At 53.2% G+C, this 24231-nt stretch overlaps 1 protein-coding gene and 1 long non-coding RNA gene across 14 annotated transcripts in view; both read right to left on the bottom strand.

The window, feature by feature from the left end:
- The window catches only part of ACSF3 (acyl-CoA synthetase family member 3), a 64023-nt gene that overhangs the window by 18934 nt on the left and 20858 nt on the right, over window positions 1-24231 (bottom strand). For 8 of the 12 annotated variants that reach the window (XR_002735088.2, XR_002735089.2, XR_002735090.2 and 5 more), the window contains 3 exons: window positions 23992-24140; window positions 18097-18209; window positions 5588-5714 (listed from right to left, as the gene is read on the bottom strand). Coding sequence is in view for 5 of the 12 variants with exons in the window: in XM_023228904.1 (XP_023084672.1) it covers window positions 5588-5714; window positions 18097-18209; window positions 23992-24140 (389 nt within the window). In the remaining 7 variants the exon portion in view is untranslated. Of the gene's footprint in view, window positions 1-389; window positions 584-5587; window positions 5715-18096; window positions 18210-23991; window positions 24141-24231 lie in introns of all 12 variants that reach the window. The other 4 variants (XR_002735091.2, XR_002735093.2, XR_002735092.2 and 1 more) reach the window with 1 other exon arrangement.
- On the bottom strand, window positions 19666-23983 carry LOC111553832. Of its 2 annotated transcripts, none has more exons than XR_002735096.3 (4): window positions 23578-23983; window positions 23207-23366; window positions 22049-22250; window positions 19666-21479 (listed from the first exon to the last, which is right to left on the bottom strand). It is a non-coding gene; the product is annotated as an uncharacterized LOC111553832 (long non-coding RNA). The 2 variants fall into 2 exon arrangements; XR_002735095.3 differs by having other exon boundaries at window positions 23207-23357.

The raw sequence follows: 24231 nt of genomic DNA, 5'->3' as shown, positions 1-24231 counted from the left end.
CCAGCCCAGCCCACAAGGAACTGGCACCAGGAGACCAAGAAAACCAAGACTTTCCTGACTCTGGAAAACAAACAAAGAGGAAAAATCTCAGTGTCTCCTGGGCCCAGTTCTCATCGGCGACTCCATGGTCTCAACAGTGCAGATGCTGTACGCCTGAGCCGGGCCACGCCCGAGGAGGGGCATCCTCTGCGGGAGTCAAGTCACCGCAGTAAAAAGGAGTCTAGAGGTGGCGGCGCAGGCGGCCCTCAGGATGCAGAGACTGCACAGAAGCAGCAGCTGGTGAGTCTGGGGAAGGGGCACGGCTGTGGTTCTCAAACTGCTAAAACCACTTGGGTCTTGAAGCCACGGGTGTGTAACTTTGGCTTTTAAAAAAACGTAAAAACACTCACCCACTGCCCAGAGTCCGCGTGTGTTTCTAGGGAACCCAGAGTCGGCGTACGTTTTCTAGGGAACCCAGGCTAAGATACATCTGAAGCCCGTGCCTGTCTCGTGGGCCTGGTGCCCCGCAGGCTGCACAGAAGGGCATCTTGCAGGAGGGCTGGGGCCACCCCTCCTCAGCATGGCCCGTCAGTCAGCTTGGCACCTGCAGGCAGCAAAACATGGTACCTCTCAGGAGCTGTCAGCGTGGACGGATGGCTCTGAGAAGCGAAGAGAGGGGCTTCACAGCACAGCCAGGCCGAGTGCGGGAGGCCCAGCGAGGTCCCTCTGCTGGATGGAAGGGGCTGGGGCGGGCATGGCCATTTCAGCACCTGTCATCCCCACAATCGGCTCTGACCTTGGTCGGCACCCTTGGTGCAGGGGCTGGCACTAGCCAGACGAGCCTTGGTTGGGTCTTGGGGCCCTACCAGGATGCCTGTGTTCCTCCCTTGCCCCAAAGAGGTGCCCAGTGTCCTGTGAAGGCAGGATGGCCAGGAGAGAGTTTTAGTCCGTGAGACAAAGGCCCCAGGGCTTCTGAGAAGGTCCCTCCTCTGGACGAGGGGACAGCTGCAGGAACAGCCCAGGTGTCCCCATCTGACCTCAAATGTGCCATCAGGCCTGGGGCTCAGCATCCACCTCGTTACCACAGTGGGAGGCTGCGAGGCCGTGGGCCAGGACCATGACACTGCCAGTCCCAACTTGGCCTCCACAGTGCCTGCTGGGGAGCTCTGGTTCCACAGGGGAAACCGTGGTGGCTGGGGCTGCTGTCCCTCTGATTTTCTGCTTCTTGAGGCCAATGAGTCCCAACTAAATCACAAGGTCCCTTTAACCCTTTGCCACTGGCTCAGATGTAAGCACCCAATGGCTGAGACACAGAAGGTTCTGGGGATGCCCAGGGACGCATGGAGCCCTAGCTGGGCCCTGGAAGCAGTGGGCCCTGGCTGCTGCCCCTAACATGCCTCAGACAGGGTGACAACTAGGCTAGTGCCCAGCGGTGGTGCCTGTGACCACGTGGAGGGCCCAGGTGACTGGGCTGATGCTCAACCTTGGGGGATGGGGCCACTCGGGCCCAGCTCTCTTCTTCCTCCCTAAGCAGGACTTCTCAGTCTGGGGGTTCTCCAGCCACTCGCCTCTCCCCATCCTTCCCTGTGAGCTCCTGCTGGTCCTCCCGGGACCTGGGGCTCTTCCCCTCAATCTTTCCCCGCAAGCTCCTGGTGGTCCTCCCCGGGATCCCTGGCTCTTCCCCTCAATCCTTCCCCGCAAGCTGCTGCTGATCCTCCCCGGGATCCCTGGCTCTTCTCTAAGGAGCTCCTTCAACAGGTTTCCTCTCCCGGCTGGAATCTAAGACCCCATTCACCCCTGCAGGGACTCCGGCTTGCCCCACTGCCCCTCTCCTGATCCCTGGATGCCCCCAGGAGGGGCTGCTGCTGCTCCTGCACCTGCCCGGAAGAGCTGCCCACCTCCGTGTCACCTTCTACTTGCCCCAGGCGGCAAATGTGCCTATGTGTCTTTGAGCGAGGGCACCTGGAGTCAGAGCATCTGGAGAGATCATTTTGGTTGTCAGAGCAGTTACTTAAGACAGACCTCTGACATCTCCTTGAGCAGTGGCAGAGACCGCTGGCCTCGCAAACCCCTGTGTGATCTTGAGGCAGAAGCAGGCTGTAGGCACGGAGGCAGGTCGGGGGGCAGGAGCGGCCGGCATCAAAGCTGGCAACCTCTCCTCTCATCCTGACCTGGAGGAGACTGCTGAGGAGCTACAGGCTGGCCTCGGCCATCCTGGCCATCCTCGGCTGTGCCTGCCAGCTTATGCCAGAATCCGTGTGGCAGGAGGGGCTGGCCAGGGAAAGGGTTAAGTTTAATTTCTCCTGATTTCTATTTAATATCATGCTCTCCCAGCAGGGGCGGCAGCTGTGAGCTGATTGCAGGCTCTCATTATGCAGGCGGCATCGCTAATGGCCTGTGACAAAGGCATGCGGCTTCCAGGCCTTACCCCCGAGAGCCAATTAAACACACATACTCCCTTCCTGTTTGCAGCACATTACAATGAAATTAAACTGAATTTCAAAATCATTTTCTCCTAAAGACATCTCTTTACAATAATTAATGCATGCGATGCCGCCCCGGCTGAAATATGCATCGGCACTGGTGACTACGAGTGTTTCCGCACTCAGCCCCACATCTCACACGGCTGCCCTCCCCACGGCTCAGGGAGCCCCGCGACTCGCAAAATCCACAGGGCTGTGGTTCCTGTGCTTTCAAAGAGAAACACATCTTCAGCTTTTTATCTGAATTTAAAAATAAAAGAACCGACCAGGAGCGGTAGCTCACACCTGTAATCCCAGCACTTTGGGAGGCTGAGGCGGCTGGATCACCCGAGGTCAGGAGTTTGAGACCAGCCTGGCCAACATGGTGAAACCCCATCTCTCCTAAAAGTACAAAAATTAGCTGGCGTGGTGGCGGGTGCCTGTAATCCCAGCTACTTGGGAGGCTGAGGCAGGAGAATCACTTAAACCCGGAAGGCGGAGGTTGCAGTGAGCCGAGATGGCGCCACTGTGCTCCAGCCTGGGCGACAGAGCAAGACTCCATCTCAAAAATAAATAAATAAATAAATACACAAATAAGTAAATAAAAGAACCGCAGCATGAGTCAGGTTGGGGTCGGGGCATTCAGAGGGCGCTGGAGGGAGGCTCAGAGCACGACCTGCTCTAGTCGGGTTTCTGTAATTCTGCATTTGAAGGTAAATCATGGACAGGCTTGTTCCCCCAGATCAGCGTGCTCTAATGGGGATGTATAAAAAAGGTAAACTGGGAGGGAGTGTTTGATGTGCTGACCATTCCTGTCGCAGAGAGACTTCTAGGGCCCCAGCCCTGGGCCTTCTGCTGACGTTTGGCCCACGAAGGTGCCCCCCAGGATACCTTGGGAAGCCTGTGAGATGCTGCGTGGGGCACTGGCCTCTGCTCTAGGGGCTAATGGAACCTTCGCTTTGCAAACGTGCAGAACGACCACACACCTAGCACACCTGCCTCTCAGCAGCACATGCTCCAGGGCCTCTGGGACCCACAGGATCAGGCCATGAGGCGGCGAGGCTGCGGCCAACATGGCCCCTTCCAGCACCCGTCAAGGAGCCCATCCCGCCTGCACGCTGCATCCCCCGAGCTCTGCTCCCTGTGGAAAGGCACGGGGCAGACGTGTTTCTGATTTCGGGTCAACAGATTCTGATGCATGATAATGGGCCTCTCTTTTTAGAAAATATTACTTAAAGGTTATTATAAAATAATGATGTTCAGCATAAAATATAGACAGGCCAAAAAAAAAAAGAAAAGAAAAACCACCACAATCTCACCACCCAGGGGTCAGGAGCAACGCGCACATCTTCAGGATAAATACACTACAGTGAGTACCTGCAGCCACACCCCTACCGGGGTCCCACTCTCCGAACGCCCACCCACGCGCGTCCGCTCTACGAACATCCACCCACATGCGTCCACTATCCAAATATCCATCCACATACGTCCACTATCCAAATGTCCATCTGAGACACAGGACTAGCTGGATCTCCTGGGCCAACTGAGAACGCCTAAGCCCAGCTGGGAAGGCGACCGCATCCGCCTTGAAGCATGAGGCTTGCTCACACTGACCAGTCAGGTAGTAAAGAGAGCTCACTAAAATGCTCATTAGGCTAAAACAGGAGGTAAAGAAATAGCCAACCATCTATCGCCTGAGAGCGCAGTGGGAGGGACAATGGTCGGGATACAAACCCAGGCATTTGAGCCGGGAACAGCTACCCTCTTCGGGTCCCCTCCCTTGGTATGGGAGCTCTGTTTTCACTCTATTAAACCTTGCAACTGCGCTCTCTTCTGATCTGTGTTTGTTATGGCTCGAGCTGAGCCTTCGCTCGCCGTCCACCACTGCTGCCGTCGCAGACCCGTTGCTGACTTCTATCCCTCCGGATCCGGCAGGGTGTCTGCTGTGCTCATGATCCAGCGAGGCGCCCATTGCCGCTACGGATCGGGCTAAAGGCTTGCCATTGTTCCTGCATGGCTAAGTGCCCAGGTTCGTCCTAATCGAGCTGAACACTAGTCACTGGGTTCCACGGTTCTCTTCTGTGACCCACAGCTTCTAATAGAGCTATAACACTCACCGCATGGCCCAAGATTCCATTCCTTGGAATCCGTGAGGCCAAGAACCCCAGGTCAGAGAAGACGAGGCTTGCCACCACCTTGGGAGCTCTGGGAGCAAGGACCCCCTAGTAACACATCCACATACGTCCACTATCCAAATGTCCATCCACATACGTCCACTAACCAAATGTCCATCCACATACGTCCACTATCCAAATGTCCATCCACATACGTCCACTATCCAAATGTCCAAATGTCCGCCATCCAAATATGCCCCATGGGGCGGGACACGGGATCCTGGGACCAAGCCAGCTTCTCACAAAGGAGGGGCCAGGCGGCAGCGGCTCGGGGCAGGCTCAGGGAGAGCAGGAGGGTGGCAGTCGTGGCTGCCAGCAGGCTCCAGGGGTGCTGCCGTCTCTCCTGACCGCCACAGGCTTCCTGGGCCACCTCAATCAGGCAGGCAGGTTCCTGCTCACCCACAGGCCTGTTCTGGCAGGCAGAGAGAATGCGCTGATTTGTGGAACAGTAAACGAACAGCCACACTGCAAACCAACCGCACTGTGGCCGCTGACTTCTGACCCCGGTGTGGAGAAGGATGTGGAGGGCACAGGTGTGGCTGAGCATGGGCGCAGTGCGGTCTCTGGGTGCAGGTGCAGGGGTGCACCTCGGAGGTGGAGGGTGCCCCAGCCCACGAGGGGCAGCAGGGCCACCAGGACGGGCTGCGTGGGGCCCAGCGTCTGTGGTCAGGGTACGTGCGTGCCAGAGCAGCTGTCATGCTGAGGACAGCGTGGAAGCCTTGTCACGGGGCACTGGGGCCCCTGGCACTGAGGGACAGGGCCAAGGAGCCTGCTCTAGAAGCCGGTGGGCAGGCTGTGTGCTCAGGAGGCAGCACCATAACAGCAGCCCCCAGCCCCACCCCACCCCATCTTCCACCTTTGGCTGAAAATTCTGGGAATTCCCAGCCTCGGTGCCACTCAACCTGGGCAGCGAGTTGAGTTTTTGCCTGTTCCCCTCGGGGTCTTCTCCACTCCCACGGGGCTGGGTCCTACCTGTCTTAAACCAGCCATCCAGGGTGAATGCACTTTTAGTTTCTTCTGGTTTATTCCAGTACTCTCGAAACACGGAGGGTCCCCTCACCAGCAGCTCCCCCTCCTTCTCTTCAAACCCTGGGGTCACCTGTGGAGGATGAAGGTGGAGGTCAGAGCCGGGCACACCTTCTTGGGATTGGCCCTTTCACCTTGTGGGCCGCTTCCAGCCCACCCCGCGCCGCGTGCTTTCTGAAACTGAGCGCTTTGCTGGAATGTTTGGAAAACGCAGGTTTCGACAGGTGGACGCCAACCATGCTGAGCTAAGTGTTCCCTGCTGTCCTCTGTGGGCCTGGTGCCCTGGCCGGGAGCTGGGTGCCCCCCGCTGTCCTCTGGGGTGCCCTGGCCAGGTGCTGGGTGTCCTTTCATTCCTGCCAGAACAGCCACAGAAGCAGGTGCTCCTATCCCATCCTCTAGACTCGAGCATGTAACCGGCCCAGGCCTCAGCACTCAGGGCCTGAGCTGGATCCAGGCAGCCTGTCCACGTCTAAAACCTGTGCCCAAATCCCACCTTCAGGGTGTTTCTCAAACCAGGGAACACAGCAGTGGGCATCTGTCCATACCTCGCCCGCAGGGGCTGTGGCAGCTCGGAGCTGGCAGTGCCCTCCGCAAGGGTGAGTGACCAGTCACAAGAGGGAAGACTGCGTGGGAAGGGAAGATGGGGCCCGAGAGTGGGAGGTTCCTGGAGGCCCGTTACGCACGCGGGCACTGCCGTGGCCCTGGGAAGCACAGCCTCACCGTTCTTCTACTGTGACCGTGGAGAGGGTGGGAGGGAGGCTGGGTTATGTGAGCCTGGGCTGGGGGTCCCAGCAGCACCAGGAGCAGATGGCATGAGCACATGGGAGGCCCTGGACACAGCGGGTCTCTGAAGACACCAGCCGAGCCCTCAGCTCATAGGTCAGGAAGGTCTGGGGAGGGCAGGGAAGGAGCAGGGGCTTCAGGTGAGCAGCTGCCAGCTCCACGACCCTCACCCTTCTCAACTGCGAAAGCGGGCAGTGCCCTCCACAGGGCTGTGGAAGCGTCTGGCTGTGACCCAGGAGGTCAAGGGATGTGTAGAGAGTCTCACCGAGGCTCATCACCTGCCATCTGCAATGGACTTCAAAAAACCAGGGGCCAGGGAAGTAGGCAGCGAAAGAGCAGAACCTACTTATCTGACGCGAAGAAAGGACGCTGAGACGTCCTGGGGCCAACACTGCCCCACGGCAGACTCCGCCCAGTGCGTCGGCCTGCTGCCAACCTGCCAGCCTGGGCTCCTCCAGGAGGGGCTGACACCACCCACAGGGGGTGGAACACCTGCCCCGCATGGTGAAAGGGCTTTCCGTGCAGTGCCCGGCCTAACTCCTGCCTGCTCAGAGCCTTGTGTTTGTTTTTTCAAATGAAACCACGGACTTTATCTGATTCCGTGAATGTTTTCACTGCTGTCCTTTATCTGCTCCACTGCCATGGTCAGACTGGCCACTGGTCAGTATGTTTGTGGGACATGTAGAGACAGCAAGGCAAAGGCCCTAAAAATAAAATGACATTGAGACCAATTCCAGGGAAGGAAGGTCAGACTTTGCAGAGTTAAGCCAACTAGGTCACAGTAAAACAAACACCTCAACATCTTTATAGAATGTCAACAAGACCAAGAATCTCATCCCTACATTAAAAATGTCCACGGTACAATACAAAGTTACTCAACAAAGGAAAAAACCAGAAAAATAGCAACTCATATAGAAAAAGAATATGACAGCACTGAAACGACATAGTTAATGGAATTATCTGAAAAAGACTTTAAAGCACTATTATAAAAATGCTCCAAAACGTAAGGGCACACTTTGGAAGGCTGAGGCGGGAAGACTGCTCGAGCTTGGAAGGCTGAGGCGGGCAGACTGCTTGAGCTCAGGTGTTTGAGAACAGCCTGGGCAACATGGCAAAACCCTGTCTCTACAAAAAAGACAAAAATTAGCAAGGTGTGGTGGTGCGTGCCTGTAGTCCCAGCTAGTTGGGAGGCGGAGGTGGGAGGATCGCTTGAAGTGGAGGTTGCAGTGAGCTGAGACTGCAGCACTGCCCTCCAGCCTGGCTGACAGAGTGAGATCCTGTCTCAAAAATAAATAAATAAATAATAATAAATGAAAAAATAAAAATAAAAAAATAAAAAAGAAAGGGCAAACACTTGGAAATAAATGGAAAAATAGAACGTCTCAACAAAGAAATAACAGATACTAAGCAGAACCAAACGAAAATTTTAAAAGTGAAAAATACAGAAATAAAAAATGTCACGGATTGGCTCAAGAGCAGAAGGACGATGAAGAAATGAATCTGACAACTTGAAGAAAGAGCAACAGAAATGACCCAAAATCTGAACAGAGGAGAAAAATAACCAGGAAAAGTAAACACAAAACACACAAAGGGCTAACGTTCATGTTACTGCAGTGACAAAAGAAAAGACTTAGGTGCAGAAAGACGTTTGATAAAATTTGGCTAAAAACTCAAAATTTGGTGAAAATATAAGCCTATAAATTAAAGAAGCTGAGAGAATCACAGACAAGACAAACCCAAAGATGCCCCAGCCCAGACACATCATAATCCAGTCACTGACACACAGAGAGGAACACGGGTTTCCACGACCACCGATTTCTCCACGGAAACAATGCAGGCCAGAAAGAAGTGGAGTTGTATTATTATTATTCTTATTTTTGAGACAGAGTCTCACTGTCACCCAGGCTGGAGTGCAATGGCATGATCTCGGCTCACTGCAACCTCCACCTCCCAGGTTAAAATAATTCTCCTGCCTCACCCTCCCAAGTAGCTGGGATTACAGGTGTGCGCCACCACGCCTGGCTCAGTTTTGTATTTTTTTTTGAGACAGAGTCTTGCTCAGTCCCCCAGTCTGGAGTGCAGTGGCGTGATCTCGGCTCACTGCAAGCTCCACCTCCTGGGTTCCCGCCATTCTTCTGCCTCAGCCTCCCAAGTAGCTGGGACTACACGCGCCCGCCGCCACGCCGGCTGATTTTTTGCATTTTTAGTAGAGACGGGGTTTCGCCGTGTTAGCCAGGATGGTCTCGATCTCCTGACCTCATGATCCGCCCGCCTCAGCCTCCCAAAGTGCTGGGATTACAGGCGTGAGCCACCGCGCCTGGCTTCATTTTTGTATTTTTAGTAGAGATGGGATTTCCCTATGTGGGCCAGGCTGGTCTCAAATTCTATTTGTTTTTTTTTTTTGAGACGGAATCTTGCTCTGTTGCCCAGGCTAGAATGCAGTGGTGCAATCTTGGCTCACTGCAAGCTCCGCCTCCCAGGTTCACACCATTCTCCTGCCTCAGCCTCCCCAGCAGCTGCGACTACAGGTGCCCACCACCAGGTCCAGCTAATGTTTTGTTTTTGTTTTTTCAGTAGAGATGGGGTTTCACCGTGGTCTCGATCTCCTGACCTCGTGATCCGCCCGCCTTGGCCTCCCAAAGTGTGGAGATTACAGGTATGAGCCACCGCGCCCAGCTCAAATTCTTGACTTCAGGTGATCCACCCCTCTTGGCCTCCCAAAGTGTGGTGATTCTAGGCATGAGCCACCACATCCAACCAAGAATCATATTTTTAAATTGCTAAAAGAAAATTGTTAACCCAGAATTCCTAATCCAATGAAAATATCCTTCAGGAAGGAAAATAAAATAAAGACATTCTTAGATGAAGAAAAATAAGAGAATTTGTTGTAAGCAGATCTGATCTAAAATAATTCCTGTAGAATGTCCTTCAGACAGAAAGAAACTGGTATCAGAAGGAGACTTGGTACACTGGGAATACAGGAAAAGGAACAGAAGCAGCAAACAGTTGGGTGAATGAAGTTGAGTTCCTTTCTTCTGAAGTTCTCTAAAATATTTTTGACAGTTGAAAGCAAAAATTGCCATTTTGTCTAATGGCGCTGACAACAAATACAGGTATTACGCTGACCACGCCCTAACGGCAGAGGGTAAGGAACCAACATGGAGGCAGGGATGTGGCTCTACATTCTTCTGGAAGTGCTGAAATGCTGACTCTAAGGAAACTGTAAAAAGGAAGTATGTACGTTGTAGTCTCTGGAACTATTACCAAAAAAACTATGCAAAGACATTTAGGCTAAAAATCTTGAGACAAATTAAAACAGAATACGAAAAAATAACCTCAAAGAAGGCAGTAAAGTTAAGCAATAAAACCCTCAGGGAACAAGAGGAAACAAATAGTAAAATGGTAGACTTAAATTCAAGCATATCAATAATTACATTAAATGTAAATGGTCTAAACATACCAATTACAAAGCTTGTCAGGCTGGAGTAAAAAAACACACATAATCCAACTGCATGCTGTCCATAAGAAACTTCCTTCAAATACAATTACACATGCAAACGCCAATCAAAAGAAATTAAAATAACTATATTCATATCAAAGTAAACTTAAGAGCAAAGAGTGTTACCAGAGCATCAAATGTTAGTAAGAGTCAATTCACCAATAAGACACAAGCATTATAAATGTGAATGTACTAAACAACAGACTTTCAAAATACATGAAGCAAAAACTCAAAGCGGAAACAGGCAGTTATAGTTGGAAAATTCAACCCCTTCTTCAGTAACAGAACAAGTGGTGAGAAAACCAGCCAGGATACAGAAGAACTGAACAGCAAGATCAAACACCTTCATCTAATTTACAGAACAGACATTTACTAAAACAAGCAGGCCACACACTCTCGTTCGGTCACCCAGGCCGGAGTGCAGTGGCACAATCCAGAGCTCGCTGCAGCCTCAAACTCCCAGGTGCAGGTGATCCTCCCACCTTGGCCTCCTGAGTAGCTGGGACAAAAGGCATGTAACACTATGCCCAGCTAATTTTTTTTTTTAACTTTTTGTAGAGATGGGGTCTCACTATGTTGCTCAGGCTGGGCTCAAACTCCTGGGCAATGATTCTCCTGCCTTGGCCTCCCAAAGTGTTGGGATTACAGGTGTGAGCCATGGCGCCTGGGCAGAATATATACTCTTTTCAAGTACACCAGAACATTCTTGAAAAGAAACCACATTGTGGGCCATAAAACACAACTTAACAAATTTAAAAGAATTGAAATATACCAAGCATGTCTGCAATGGACTTCAACTAGAAGTCAATAACAGAAAGATAATGGAAAAATATCCAAATATTTCGAAAATATGTGCTGTACTTCTAAATAATCCACAAGCCAAAGAGAAAGTCTTAAGGAACATTAAAAATATCTTGAACTCGGCCGGGTGTGGTGGCTCAAGCCTGTAATCCCAGCACTTTGGGAGGCCGAGACGGGCGGATCACGAGGTCAGGAGATCAAGACCATCCTGGCTAACACGGTGAAACCCCGTCTCTACTAAAAAATACAAAAAACTAGCCGGGCGAGGTGGCGGGCGCCTATAGTCCCAGCTACTTGGGAGGCTGAGGCAGGAGAATGGCGTAAACCCGGAAGGCGGAGCTTGCAGTGAGCCACTGCACTCCAGGCTGGGCGACAGAGCAAGACCCCGTCTCAAAAAAAAAAAAATCTTGAACTAAATGAAAATAAAAATATATCAAAATTTAGGCCGGGCGTGGTGGCTCATGCCTGTAATCCCAGCACTTTGGGAAGCCAAGGCGGGCAGAACACTTGAGGTCAGGAGTTCGAGATCAACCTGACCAACATGGTGAAACCCCGTCTCTACTAAAAACAAAAAATTAGCTGGGCATGGTGGTGCATACCTGTACTCCCAGCTACTCGGGAGGCTGAGGCAGGAGAATTGCTTGAACCTGGGAGGCGGAGGTTGCAGCGAGCCAAGATCGTGCCATTGCACTCCAGCCTGGGCAACAAAAGTGAAACTCTGTCTCAAAACAATAAAAATTTGGGGATGCAGCTAAAGCAATGCTTAAGGGCAATGTATATCATTATATGTACATCTTATAAAGAGGAAAGGTCTCAAATCAATAATCTAAAGCCTTATCTTAAGCAACTAGAAAAAGAGAAAAGCCAGAAGCAAGTAGAAGAAACCAAGAACAAAACTGGTGAAATTGAAAACAGAAAAATAAAGAAAAATCAATGTATCCAAAAGTGACTTCTTTGAAAAAAGAGCCATAAAACAGATAAACCTCCAACAAGGATAACAAAGAAAAAAGAAAAACAGAAGACACCAATGACCAACAGGAGGAACCGGGGCCATTTATAACTCCAGGCCCTGAAACCACGGAAAGGTTAAGATGGGAATTCCCTTATTAACCTTTTAATGGTTTCATGGCCTGAAGGGAAACTCTACACAAAGAAATTTAACAGATTAAATGAACCAATTCCTCAAACGTTATATGTACCAAAAGTCACCCAAGATGCAACAGATAACCTGAACAGTCCTATAAGCACTAAAGAAATTGAATTCATAGTTCTTTTTCTTTCAAAAAAGAAACACTAGTAGGGCACAGTGGCTCACACCTGTAATCCCAGCACTTTGGGAGGCGAAGAGGGAGAGTCACTTGAGGCCAGGAGTTCAAGATCAGCCTGGGCAATACAGCGAGACCCCAACTCTACAAAAAAAAAAAAAAAAATTAGCTGGGCACGGTGGCACATGCCTGTAGTCTCAGCTACTTGGGAGGCTGAGGCAGGAGGATCACTTGAGCCCAGGAGTTCAAGGCTCCAGCGAGCTATGATTGCACCACTGCACTCCAGCCTGCGTGACAGAATGAGACCTTGTCCCCCACACACAAAGTAATAATAGGAAAGAAAACCTCTAGGCCCAGATGATTTCATGGGTGAATTCCACCAACATTGAAAGAAGAAATAACACCAATTCTACACAATCTCTTCCAGAAAAAAATAGAGAAGGAGGGAACACTTCTCAACTCACTGAATGAGGCCAGCATCACCCTCAAACACAACCCAAGTAAAGTATAAAAACGGGAAACTACAGACCAAAATGTATCACGAATACAGATAAAAAATACTCAGCAATATGCTAGCAAATCAAACCCAGTACTACATATAAAAAAAAAATGACTCACCAGGACCAAGTGGGGTTTGTCCTGGGAATGAAAGCTTGGTTCAATGTAATCTACCATATTAACAGACTAATAAAGAAAAATCAATCAATACAGAAAAATATTTTGAAAACATTCAACATACATATAGTGATAAAAACTCTCAGCATATTGTAGATAGAATGGAATCTACAAAAAGCCAGTAACTAACACACTTGCTGAAAGACTGGATCCTTTCCCTAAGATCAGAAATAAGAAGGTCCACTCTGCCTGCTGCTGTTCAATAGCACATGGAAGTCCTGGTCAGGGCTTTGGTCACACAGATTGGAAAGAAAGAAATAAAACTGTTCGTATTTGCAGAGAACAAGATTGCGTTTGTAGAAATTCCCAAGAGGTCTACAAAAATCTCCTAAAACTAGTAAGTTAACTCAGTAAGGTAACAACTAAAGTATTTGAGGCCAACACACAACAATCAATTCTATTTCTACCTACTAGCAATGAACAATTGAAAACTAACATCAGCAACAAAAACCTGACCGTGCACAGTGGCTCACACCTGTAATCTCAGCACCTTGGGAGGTCGAGGCAGGCAGATCACTTGAGGTCAGGAGTTTGAAACCAGCCTGGCCAACATGGTGAAACCCTGCCTCTATTAAAAACACAAAAATTAGCCAGGTGTGGTGGCACACATCTGTAATCCCAGCTACCTGGGAGGCTGAGGCATGAGAATCACTTGGACCCAGGAAGTAGAGGTTGCAGTGAGTTGAGATTGCACCACTACACTCCGGCCTGGGCAACAGGGCAAGACTCTGTCTCAAAAAACAAACAACCCTCTCCCTGCCATCCACCTGCCACACTTATAATAGTTTAAAAAGGAGAGGAAAAGGAGGAGAAGGAATAGAAAGAAGAGTAAAGAAAAGAAGAAACGTTTATGTACGAATCTAACACAAGTACAGCATCTATATGCTGAATACAACACAAAAGAAACCAAAGTAGATCTAAGTAAATGGAGAGACATACCATGTTCATGGATCTAAGTAAGTAGAGAGACATACCATGTTCATGGATCTAAGTAAGTGGAGAGACATACCATGTTCATGGATTGGAAGACAGCATAGTAATTGTTAACTCTCCCCAAAGTGATCTCCCCTATCAGAATGGCTAAATTCCAATCAACATCTCTCTCTCTTTTTTTTAGACAGTCTTGCTCTGTTGTTCAGGCTGGAGTGCAGTGGCACAATCTTGGCTCACTTAAACCTCCCAGGCTCAAACAATTCTTGTGCCTCAGCCTCCTGAGTAGCTGGAATTACAGGCATGTGCCACTACACCTGGCTAATTTTTCGTATTTTCAGAAGAGACAGGGTTTCACCACACTGGCCAGGCTGGTCTTGAGCTCCTGGTCTCACGTTGATTTGCCTGCCTTTGCCTCCCAAAATGCTGGGATTACAGGCTCACATGAGCTACCACACCTGGCTTTCCAATCAAGATCTCAAAAGGACTTTTTGTAGATATAGATGAGCTAATCTGTTATTTATTTATTTATTTTGAGATGGAGTTTTGCTCTTGTTGCAGTGGTGTGATCTTGGCTAACTGCAAACTCCACCTTCCAGTATCAAGCGATTCTCTTGCCTCAGCCTCCCGAGTAGCTATGATTACAGGCATCCCCTACCATGCCTGGCTAATTCTTGTATTTTTAGTAGAGATGGGGTTTCATCATATTGGTCAGGCTGGTCGTGAACACCTGACCTCAGGCGATCTGCCCACCTTGGCCTACCAAAGTGTTGGGATTACAGGCATAAACCACCATACCTGGCTAGACAAGCTAATTCTAAAATTAATACGTGCACCGAAACAACTCTGAAAAAGAAGAATTAACCTGGTGAAATCACACTACAATTGTTAAGACCTACTATAAAACCACAATAGTCAAGACAATGTGGTGTTGGCAAAAGAATGGAAACATAGATATAGATCAAGGGAACAGAACAGATAACCTATATGTACACCGTCTCAAATATGTCCAATTATTTTTTAGCAAAGGAGCAATGGCAATATAATGCAGAAACAGTAGGCTTTCAACGTCACACACACATGCAGTGCGCGCATGGGTATCACATACACACGCAGTGCATGCACGGGTATCACACACATACACACGGCATGCGCATGGGTAACATGCAGTGCATGCACGGGGATCTCACACATGCATTGTGCGCATGAGTATCTCACACATATACAGTGTGCACACAAGTAACACACATACACACAGCGTGCACAGATAACACATATGCTCAGTGCATACACGGGTATCACACACACGCACTGCACGCACAGGCATCACACACATAGGCACAGTGTGCACATGGGTATCACACATACATGCAGTGTGCACATGGGTATCACGCACATGCGGTGTGCACACAGGCATCACACATACACACATGCAGTGTGCGCATGGATATCACAGTGCACACACAGGTATCACACGCATACACAGTGTGCACACGGGTATCACACACACATGCAGTGTGCACACGGGTATCATACACCAATATACACAGTGTGCACACGCGCCTGACGTCCTATGACACTGTCGGACAGTTCAGCCTGGAGCTTAGCCATTTTGACTTTTGGTGTTTCCTTCGGGTTTTTTCTGTGTGTATCTATGTGTGGAACAGCTGTGCACACACTGTGTATGTGTGATACCTGTGCGCACAGTGATACCCGTGTGCGTGCTGCATGTGTGATACCCATGTGCATACTGCGTGTGATACCCGTGTATGCACTGCATGCGTGTGATACCTGTGTGCACACTGCATGTGTGGGGTACCTGTGTGCATACTGCGTGTATGTGTGATACCCACGTGTTCACTGCATGTGTGATACCTGTGATGCGTCACAGGACATGAGGGAGTGCTAGGAGCCAGCCACTCGACAAGGTGATGGAGGGGGCTGAGCCCTGGGTCTGGCAGGCCAGCTGCCAGCTGGGGAGGCTCCAGATGCTCTGGACCCGGGGATGATCCTGGAACGGTGCTCTCCCATCCCCACAGGGCAGTTTCCCTCCTGCAGGTACTTTGTTTCCTAACAAATACGACACCAAGCCTCATAGTTCAGGTCTGAGGGCCTGGTTGATCATCTGCCCAGGAAGAGTCATGAGTCATCCCAGAGGCCTCGGGACAGCTGTTCTCACGACCAGAGACAAACTGGTCCCGAGGGAGCCCTTCTGGGGAGGGATGCCGGCCAGGACCCACACCTTGGCACAGACAAGAGTGGACTGGACGGCCCAGCTGACCGCCACAGCCTCACCTGAGCCATGTGGATCTGGGACCGCAGCACTGAGGGGCACCCTTGGGCTCTGGGATGCTGTGGAGAGAAGGGCCACTGTGTGGGGCTCAGATGAAAATACTAAGTGTGTCTGCGAGTGTGAGCATGGGGTGGGGAGTTCCTTCGCATGAGACCCCAGGAGAGAGCAGCGGGTCCCTGATGCCGGGGCTTTTCAGAGTTCACAGCGCCCTGGGGCGTCCTGGGGCGCCCACCCACCCCTCTGGGAACCCTGAATCTCAGGTGTCAGAGGGCACAAACCCTGAGGCCCTCAGGCTGTGCTCCTCCCCAGTAAGGGTCTCGGCCCCGGTGGAGCCAGGCCCTGCAGGGCAGCTGTACCCCGCCTGCTGCACGGACTCCTTGGCTGAACAGGAAATGTGCCAGGGCCTGCTGCCAGCAGATGCAAACTCCCCGTACGCTAAGATTTAAGCAGCCCTGGAGCATCTATGCGGCTTCACCTTGCAGGGTCTCCCTGCACGCCTGTCGCAGAGGCTACTGCGCGGCATCTCTGTCAGGGTGCCCAGGGAGCCGAGTCTGCTGCTTCCATTTCAAGCCTGTTTCAGGGAAGAAACTTGCAGACAGAAACAATTAAAGAAACTCGGGCAGAAGCAGTCAGCTGATGCGGCAGCCAATGCAGGTGTGAAGCTGTTAAGTTTTGTTTTAATTTAAAACAGAAACGCTCCCCACCCCCGCTCCGCCCTTTCCCTGGCAACATCTCTGCCATTTGTGGCAGAGCAGGTGCTGAGAGGCAGAAGCGTCAGCTGACTGACACCTGGAGAGGGCTGCACAGCCAGGGGGCGTCTCACTCCTCCACACGTCACTCACGCTCTGCTGTCCGCTGGGGACATTCCTGACTAGATGGTGTCCCCAACCCAGGCACAGACTGAGCCCTGTCCCCGCAGACAGGGCTGGACTGGCTGAGCTGGGGGGTCTTTGAGGTGGGGGCAGCGGCACCACAGGGCACAGGGTCGAGAGCCAGGAAGGGCGGGTGTATTCAGGAACCCGATATGCGGGGTGTGGCCAGCAGCCTGGTACCAGCAGGGCAGAGGCGTGAACCCTAGGAGAGGGGTGTCAGGACAACAGCATGGGCTGGGGCCTGAGGCCGCCCTACAGAGGGCAGGGGAGGTGGGTATCCAGCAAGGGGCAGTCACCCAGGTGGGTTTCAGGAAGGCGCCCCACGGCTCTGTGGGGGCCACAGTGGGGGCCACAGGGGATAACAGCCCACTGCGGGTGGCCCAGAGCAGGCAGGACACACCATGCAGTCCTCCACACAAGGTGCGGCCACTGCACCTTTCAGTGTCATTAAACCAAGGTCCAGGGAGGGCGTGTGGCTGTTCACTCACGAGAGCAGGGCCCACAGCCCCTCAGCCTCTGTGCGGGGAGCTCAGTCGTGCCCCATGAGGGCTGAGACGGCGCCACAGAGAAGGAAATGTGCTGAGATGAGACTCAGGATCCCTCAATCTTTGAAAACCTCAGGGCAACAGTCACTCATGTGTGGTATCAGGTGTGGATACTGGCTTTAGAGAAAATAATTCCCTTTTCAATCAAGATTCCACTTCCCCACAATCCCTAGAACTTTCTCTGTGACGTGAATTCACTTGTGATGCAGATTCTCACGTTAAATTCCTCACAGAAATGAGACAATGTCCTTTCTTCTCGTTCACCCTCGTCAGTTTTAGAATAATGTACTAGATGAGGAGGCCGCCACAGAGTACTGCACGGGCGCCCACCTCAGCGTGCAGGGCTCTGTGAATCTCCCCACACCTACTCTGGGGGCCTGTGGTCAGCGTCCCCTCAGGACGGGTGCCAGGGTCAGGCCAGTTCGTATTTCTAACCAGATTCCCATCACGACAATGGCCTCTGCTGCTTTCTCTCTTCCCCTCAGCCAAGGCCATCGTGGTCCACATCAGCCTGTCCCCATGGACGGGGCCCCTGGGAGGACCTGTGTGTCTGGGTGTGAGTCCCTTTGGTGTTCTGCCCCGGGCTCCCTCTGCCCACTGCTCTGTGAGTGCACAGACGAACCCACAGCAGGCAGGGCCCAGAACACCAGCCGGGATCTGCAATGTCCAGGAGGCCGGTCCCCTGCACGGAGGGGAGGCTGCCTCCAGAGGAAAGACACACCAGTGTAACCACCCTGGGGGGGACCAGCCTGGACACACGGCCACCAGCCTGCCGAGAGCAGAGTGGCTTACCTTGGTCCCCCTCTCGTCTCCCTCTGCGTGGACGGTGTAGGAGCAGCCTTCCTTCTGTGGCTTTTCTGAGATAATGCGCACCTGTACTCCGGGCAGCGGGGTCCCCACAGAGCCTACAAGAGAGGAGAAACACTGAAAGGGAGGCTGCGGTGAGGAGCCTGGAGGAGAGAAGTGCGCCCTGCGCTCGGATTCCACTGGGCTCCTGTGTGCCACGTGCAACAGTCTGTGTGGAGGGAGAGATGTGCCCTGTGACCCCGAGAGAACACGGCCTAGGAACCAGCGGGTGAAGAACCACACAATAGGTGGCTGGCGAGCACGGTGTGCTCAGGCCCAGCCGACGCCACAGCGATGGCCACGCAGCACAGCAGACGCTCACGTGGCACACTGCGCCCGCCCTGCCCCAGCCCCTCAGACATCACTTTCCCAGTTACCTCCCGAAGCCTCACAGCTGCCCAGGGATTCTGGCGTCATTTCCACTTTCATACGCTCACTGGCCAGGAGCACTGGCGCCTCGCCCTGAGGGCCCCGGGGGCGCCGGGTGAGGGGACCTGTGTGTGCCCGGGACACGGGTGGGCTAAGGCAGGACCTGCCCTATGTCTCCAGGAGGGGCTGTCCTGAACTCTGCATGGCAGGTGGACCACACTTTGTAGTAGCTCATTTATTAGACACCCATGATTTGCTCAGTGTATCCACCCCACCTGCACAGTTCCAACGTGGCTAAAATCAAACCTTACACTGGCCAGGGTGGGGGCAGAGCCCAGGGGGCGAGACATGTCCCGCCGGCACACACGGGCTGCCGCAGCCTGGCTCTGCCTGTGGTTTAGGGTGCTGGTGGGACGGCAGAGGCTGCTCATGGAGTGCGGCGCCGGCGATGTGGCATCAGCATGGGCACGACCTGGGGGCAGGGCAGAGGTGGGACTTCCTGTCTACCCCGGGGTGTGAAGCCTTTGCCCTGGCCTGCGTCTGGGAAGTGCCTGAACGCTTATCAAGTGTGAGAGTCCACGCTGAGATGTGAGGCACTTCCAGGGTCAACATCGAGGGTCAGTGCAGTGAACTCTGTAATCCACGGGGCGTCCCGGCCTCCAGACGCTTGGTGAAGAGCTGTTGGTGCCCGGCTCGCTCTCGCTGGTGCCGCAGGCAAAGCCGGGCTGGCTTGGTGCACAGAGCGTCACTTAGGGAGTTCTCTGTGGTTCCAGGTGTGCAGACGTCCCGAATCTCCACTCTGGTCAGAAAACCGTGTCACCACCAAAGGGGGTGTGGCGGGGCCGGCTTCAGCCCCCTTTCTCCCATTCTTTCTCCTCCTTTATGTTTTGCTTCTGAAGATTTTAAAATGGGGGTGAAACCCGCGTCACACACGACTTGCCATGTCACAGTGCGCGGCATGGCGGTGTTCCACACGCGCACTGCACAGTCCCGCTCGCACCAGTCAGAACTCCCGCACGGCCCACGACCGCCACACCCTCCCTCCCCAGACCTGGCACCACGTCTGCTGTCCGTGTCTGTGGGTTTTCTGTTCTGGGCGTTTCACAGGAACAGGAACAACACAGGCGGCCTCTCGCCTCTTCCTGGTGATGCCTCTACTGGGGTGGGGATGCGGCGCCAGGACACGGCACAGTTGGGGTTGGGGCGGGGCCGCAGGTGGGGAGGCCGTGTGGCCGTCCCACATCATCTGCAGAGGCTGAAGAGGCTCTGGGATGGTGTCTGGATTCTGCAGAAGACGAGTAGTGGCACTGCCCATGAGAGATTGAGGGACGGGCCCCCGCCCTCCAGGTGCCATTCGTTGTGCCCCGGGCATGTGACAGTGTAGATGTGAGAGCTCAAGGGAGTAAACAAAGGCCGGCCCTGAGAGGGCCAATGTAGATGGGCGTGGCCGCAGGCAGGTGGGCGGCACTGCCTTCCTGCCACAGCCCACTTCTAAAATCTCTGTCAGCCAGCCCCTCCCTGATAACTCTAACTGGCCTGCGGCCCCTGTCCTGGTGTCTGGGATGCCCTGGTGCTCTGCGTGCCTGGGACCCAGGGAAGGGAAACCACCAGTAAGGTCCTGGAGCTCCCTGTCAACACCACAGAGCGGCCCAGGAGCTGTGAGCGCCTCTGAACTCAGCCTCCAATTAGAGTGTGATTAGGCCCAGCAGTCGTCGGCCATGAATTATTCATCTCCCTCCACAGGAATCGCACGGGGCACGCCCGCCCGCCCGTAACCATAACCGCGACAGAGCTCACCCTCCCCCCGGCTTCTCTCCCTCCCCCAAGCACGGAGCGGGCACTGCGCAGTGAGGCCATGCGAGCCCAGAGCCTGCGGCTGGAGCCGACCCGAGTGCCAAAGCCACGGCCACCAGGGTGGGGGTTAGAGCCCGAGAGTGAGGAAGGCTCTTCTCCACCGTGCCCTCCAGAAACACGGCTCAGGAGGCTGCATTTTGGAGCTTTTGTGGGGCATGTTGGGTTTAATGCTGAGGCGACTTTGCTTACTTTTTTCCAAACCAAAGAACTGACACTGCTGGTGATTTAGAGGCAAGGACAAAATCAGATACTTGATTCTGTTTTAGAGAAAAGGGAATGTCTCCAGCGCCGAGGCATTGTCTTTGGCACCTGAGGAAACCTGCAGACGGTAGCTGAAGACTTGGGGACTGGTGCTCTCACATTTCTTGCCCAAGTACCCTGAAACTTCAGGGTCTCTGTATCCCCTTTCTCAGCCGGGGACCCCTCTCCCTGTACCATCTGTCTGGGGCTCCTTCCTGTTCGCCTGGGAGTTCTGATTCCAGTGCGGGGAGGGGGAGCCTCCCCCAGGCCTCTGGGCTCCTGTCTGCTCCTTGGCACCCTTGGTGTGGGCAGCGGTCCCTGGGCTGCTCCTGACACCCTCGGTGTGGACCGCGGTCCCTGGGCTGCTCCTGGTCTCAGCCTTGTATCTGTTCCAGTAAAAAAGGCTGGGGGGGCCACTGTCCATCTTCTCTGTCGTCTCCAATCAGGGCCATTGAAGAGGCCACCGTGCTCCTGGCCATGTGACTGCCTGGGAAGTGTGTGTGTGTGTCTGCGTCACTTACTAGCCACATGACCCTGGGCAGGCTCCATGGGTTCTTGTGCGTGAATGGAAAAAATGACCCCATAGCAGGGGCTGTTTTGAGAAGATCAAATGAGAGGACGCCCACACAAAGCAAGTCTGTGTAAACAGTCATCGTCAACTACAAACTCTGTGCAGACAGATTCTGAATACACAGAACCTGTCCTGCTCACACGTCCGGAACAAAGAGAGGACAAAGCCTGGAGTCCGTTACCCTTTCAGTCCTCACTTGCCTGCAGCCTGCAGCCCTCAGCGAGCTGAGCTCTGCTCGTTCCGTCCATATTACATGGTGACTGTGGCCGGTGGCACTGGACAAAACCAGCACATCCTACTAAGAAGGACGACGATGAGGACAGACACTCGAGGGACCGCTCACATTTGATTTCAAGGTCCCCATCTTGTTTCCACCAGGGAGCTCTAGTCACCAAAGAAAGAGCTGGTGCCACAGCCACCGTGGGGACGCGCGAGTCAGCACAGGGCAGGGGCCACCAGCACTGACGGTGGTTTCCTGGGGTCTGAGACTAAAGCACGAGCCGGCCCACGGCAGGGGCCACCAGCACTGACGGTGGTTTCCTGGGGTCTGAGACTAGGATCTATTTCTCACCACTCGCACTGACTTCTTTTCACAACATGCCCCCACCTGCCCACTACCCTGGGCCCTGTCACAGCAGGCTCTGCACTCTGTGTGTCTGCCCCACTGGCAGCTCTGCACGGCAGCCGAGGATCTCACTGTCATGGCCCTGTCATTCTGCTCATGATGACCCAGGCAAACAGAAACCTCCCTTTACACTCAGAATACACCTAGCAGCCCCCATGGCTCCCCAGGCCCAGCAAAGGGACCTAAGCCTACAGCCTCTCCTCCTCCCAGCCCAGCAGCCAGCCCGCCCTCACACTCACCTTGCAGGCCCCAGCACCATATCGCTGCCTGGCACCAGCTGGTCCCCGCCTGGGCCTGGACCACCATGTCCAGGCTTACCCTAGAGCCCCAGGAATCAGGCAGGCATGGAATGAGCCACAGGGCATGCGGAAAGAGCAATGGGACAGAGCAGAGTCCAGGAGCCGGCCCCGCAGGAATCAACAGACTTTCAACAAGGATCACCTGTTCCATGGAGAAGGGAGTCTTTTCAACAAACAGTGCTAAAAAGCTAGACATTCATACACTAAAAAGGAACTGTGGTCCGTATCTTGCACTAAGTATAAAAATTAACTCAAAATGGATCACCATCCTAAATGTAAGAGCTGAAACTATTCTCTGTGACTTTGGGCTAGGCAAGGATTTATTAGATAAGACCTCATATAGACAATTCATAAAACAAATTGATAAACTGGGCCAAAACCTAAAACTCCTGATTTTAAAGATGCTGTTAGGTGAATGGGAAGACAAACCACAAGCTAGAAGATGATATTTAAGATCACACAGCTGACACTTGCGTCCAGAATTTTAAAAAGCTCTCAAAACTCAGGAAAACAAATGCCCCAATTGAAAATGGAATGACAAGAACAGGAAGAGGTGTTCAACGCCACCCATCATGAGAGAATCATGAACGCAACAAGACACCACCACCGCCCACTGGAGCACGGGGGCTCCTGACCTCCCGCCCATCGCAGCGGGAAGGGGAGGGCGCAGCTGCTCTGGGGAACAGCTCGGCAGCTTCAGACAACACAGCAATCTCTCTCCTAGGTATCTGCCCAAGTGACATAAAAATCCACGTTCACACAGAAATCTGCACACAGATGTTTATAACATCTTACGTGTCATTGCTTAAAACAGGGTCACAAGTGGTGGCACATCCACACGACAATGCCACTCAGCAGTGAAAGGCACAGACTCTGATGCACACAGCACAGGTGACTGTGGGCGGAAGCCGGGCGGAAGCCAGGCGGAAGCAGACAGGCTCAGAGGCCACATCCTGCAGGATTCAGCCACGTGACCTCCCAGAAGCAGCAACACCACAGGAAGAGAAACAGGAACAAGGGGCTGGGACTTGGGGGTGGAGGGGGTGCTAAGCACTAGGAAGGAAGTTTCTGAGGTGAGGAACCCTTCTCTATCTCTACCTTGACTGTGATGATGTTTCTTAAGACTCTCAGAGCTGCACACCAGAGGGGTGAATTTTACTGTGTCTGCAGGTAAGTAGCTGCACAGACAGACGTGCGGGGTGGTCTCACTTTTACGTTGCACTGAGATCTCTCTTCTGCTCTGGACAGACTGAAAGGGCTACACAGAAATAAGCAGGGCGGCTCCCCAGCAGTGGGCTCTGCTCCCAGAAGTCCCTGTGGAGGACCCAGGGCTCGAAGGGTTGGGTCAGATGAAAGTCAGAATGGGATGTGTTAGGGAGGGCTGGACAAGAGGGGCCCAGTACCAGGAGCCCACGTCTAGAGAAGGAAGACAGGTGCCTGACTCATCCCACCCTGCCCACCACACCCACCTGCCCTGGCACTGCTGCTGGCGCTGCGTGGCACCCGGACTCCAGACAGATGGAGGCTCCCACCACTGACGTGGTCTGGAGCCAGCAGCACGGCCCCCGGCCTTCCTCTGAGACGTGCACCGACGCCTGTGTTCTAGGTGTTGCTGTTCTTCCCATTGTCTCCCCAGTCATCCAGCCCAGGAGCCAGCAAAGACACCCCTCACCCACCCCGACTGAGACTTGGGAGAAGGCTGATTGGCCCAGAGGGGACAAGTCACCGTGCATCCTGAGTGCTCTCCTGGCCTGGTGGCCTGTCCCACAGGGCAGCATCCTTCACGCCGCCTTTCATTCCAAATGTGGGTGGTTCGAGACGGGCCCACCTTGGGGGCTCAGGGCAAAGTGGGAGAGGAACACAGCTGTGGGAAATGCTCGTACCTGGCAGGCGTGCCGCGGCGGTCAGGGGCCCGGACAGAGCCATGCCGATCTCAGTCATGCCGTACCGCTCCAGCAGGGTGTGGCCCGTGATCTTCTTCCACTTCTCCAGCACCGGGATGGGCAGGGCAGCTGAGCCTGAGACCATGAGCCTACACAGCACAACCAAAGGCAGGTTTAGCCCCTCGGGACGCGGGGGACGCGGCCCTCGCGTGCAAAGGCGGCAGGTTTAGCCCCTCGGGA

This window comes from Piliocolobus tephrosceles, chromosome 17, assembly GCF_002776525.5.
Source record: "Piliocolobus tephrosceles isolate RC106 chromosome 17, ASM277652v3, whole genome shotgun sequence".
In the NCBI taxonomy this organism is placed as follows: Eukaryota; Metazoa; Chordata; class Mammalia; order Primates; family Cercopithecidae; genus Piliocolobus; species Piliocolobus tephrosceles.
This window is presented reverse-complemented; position numbering and strand designations above follow the sequence as displayed.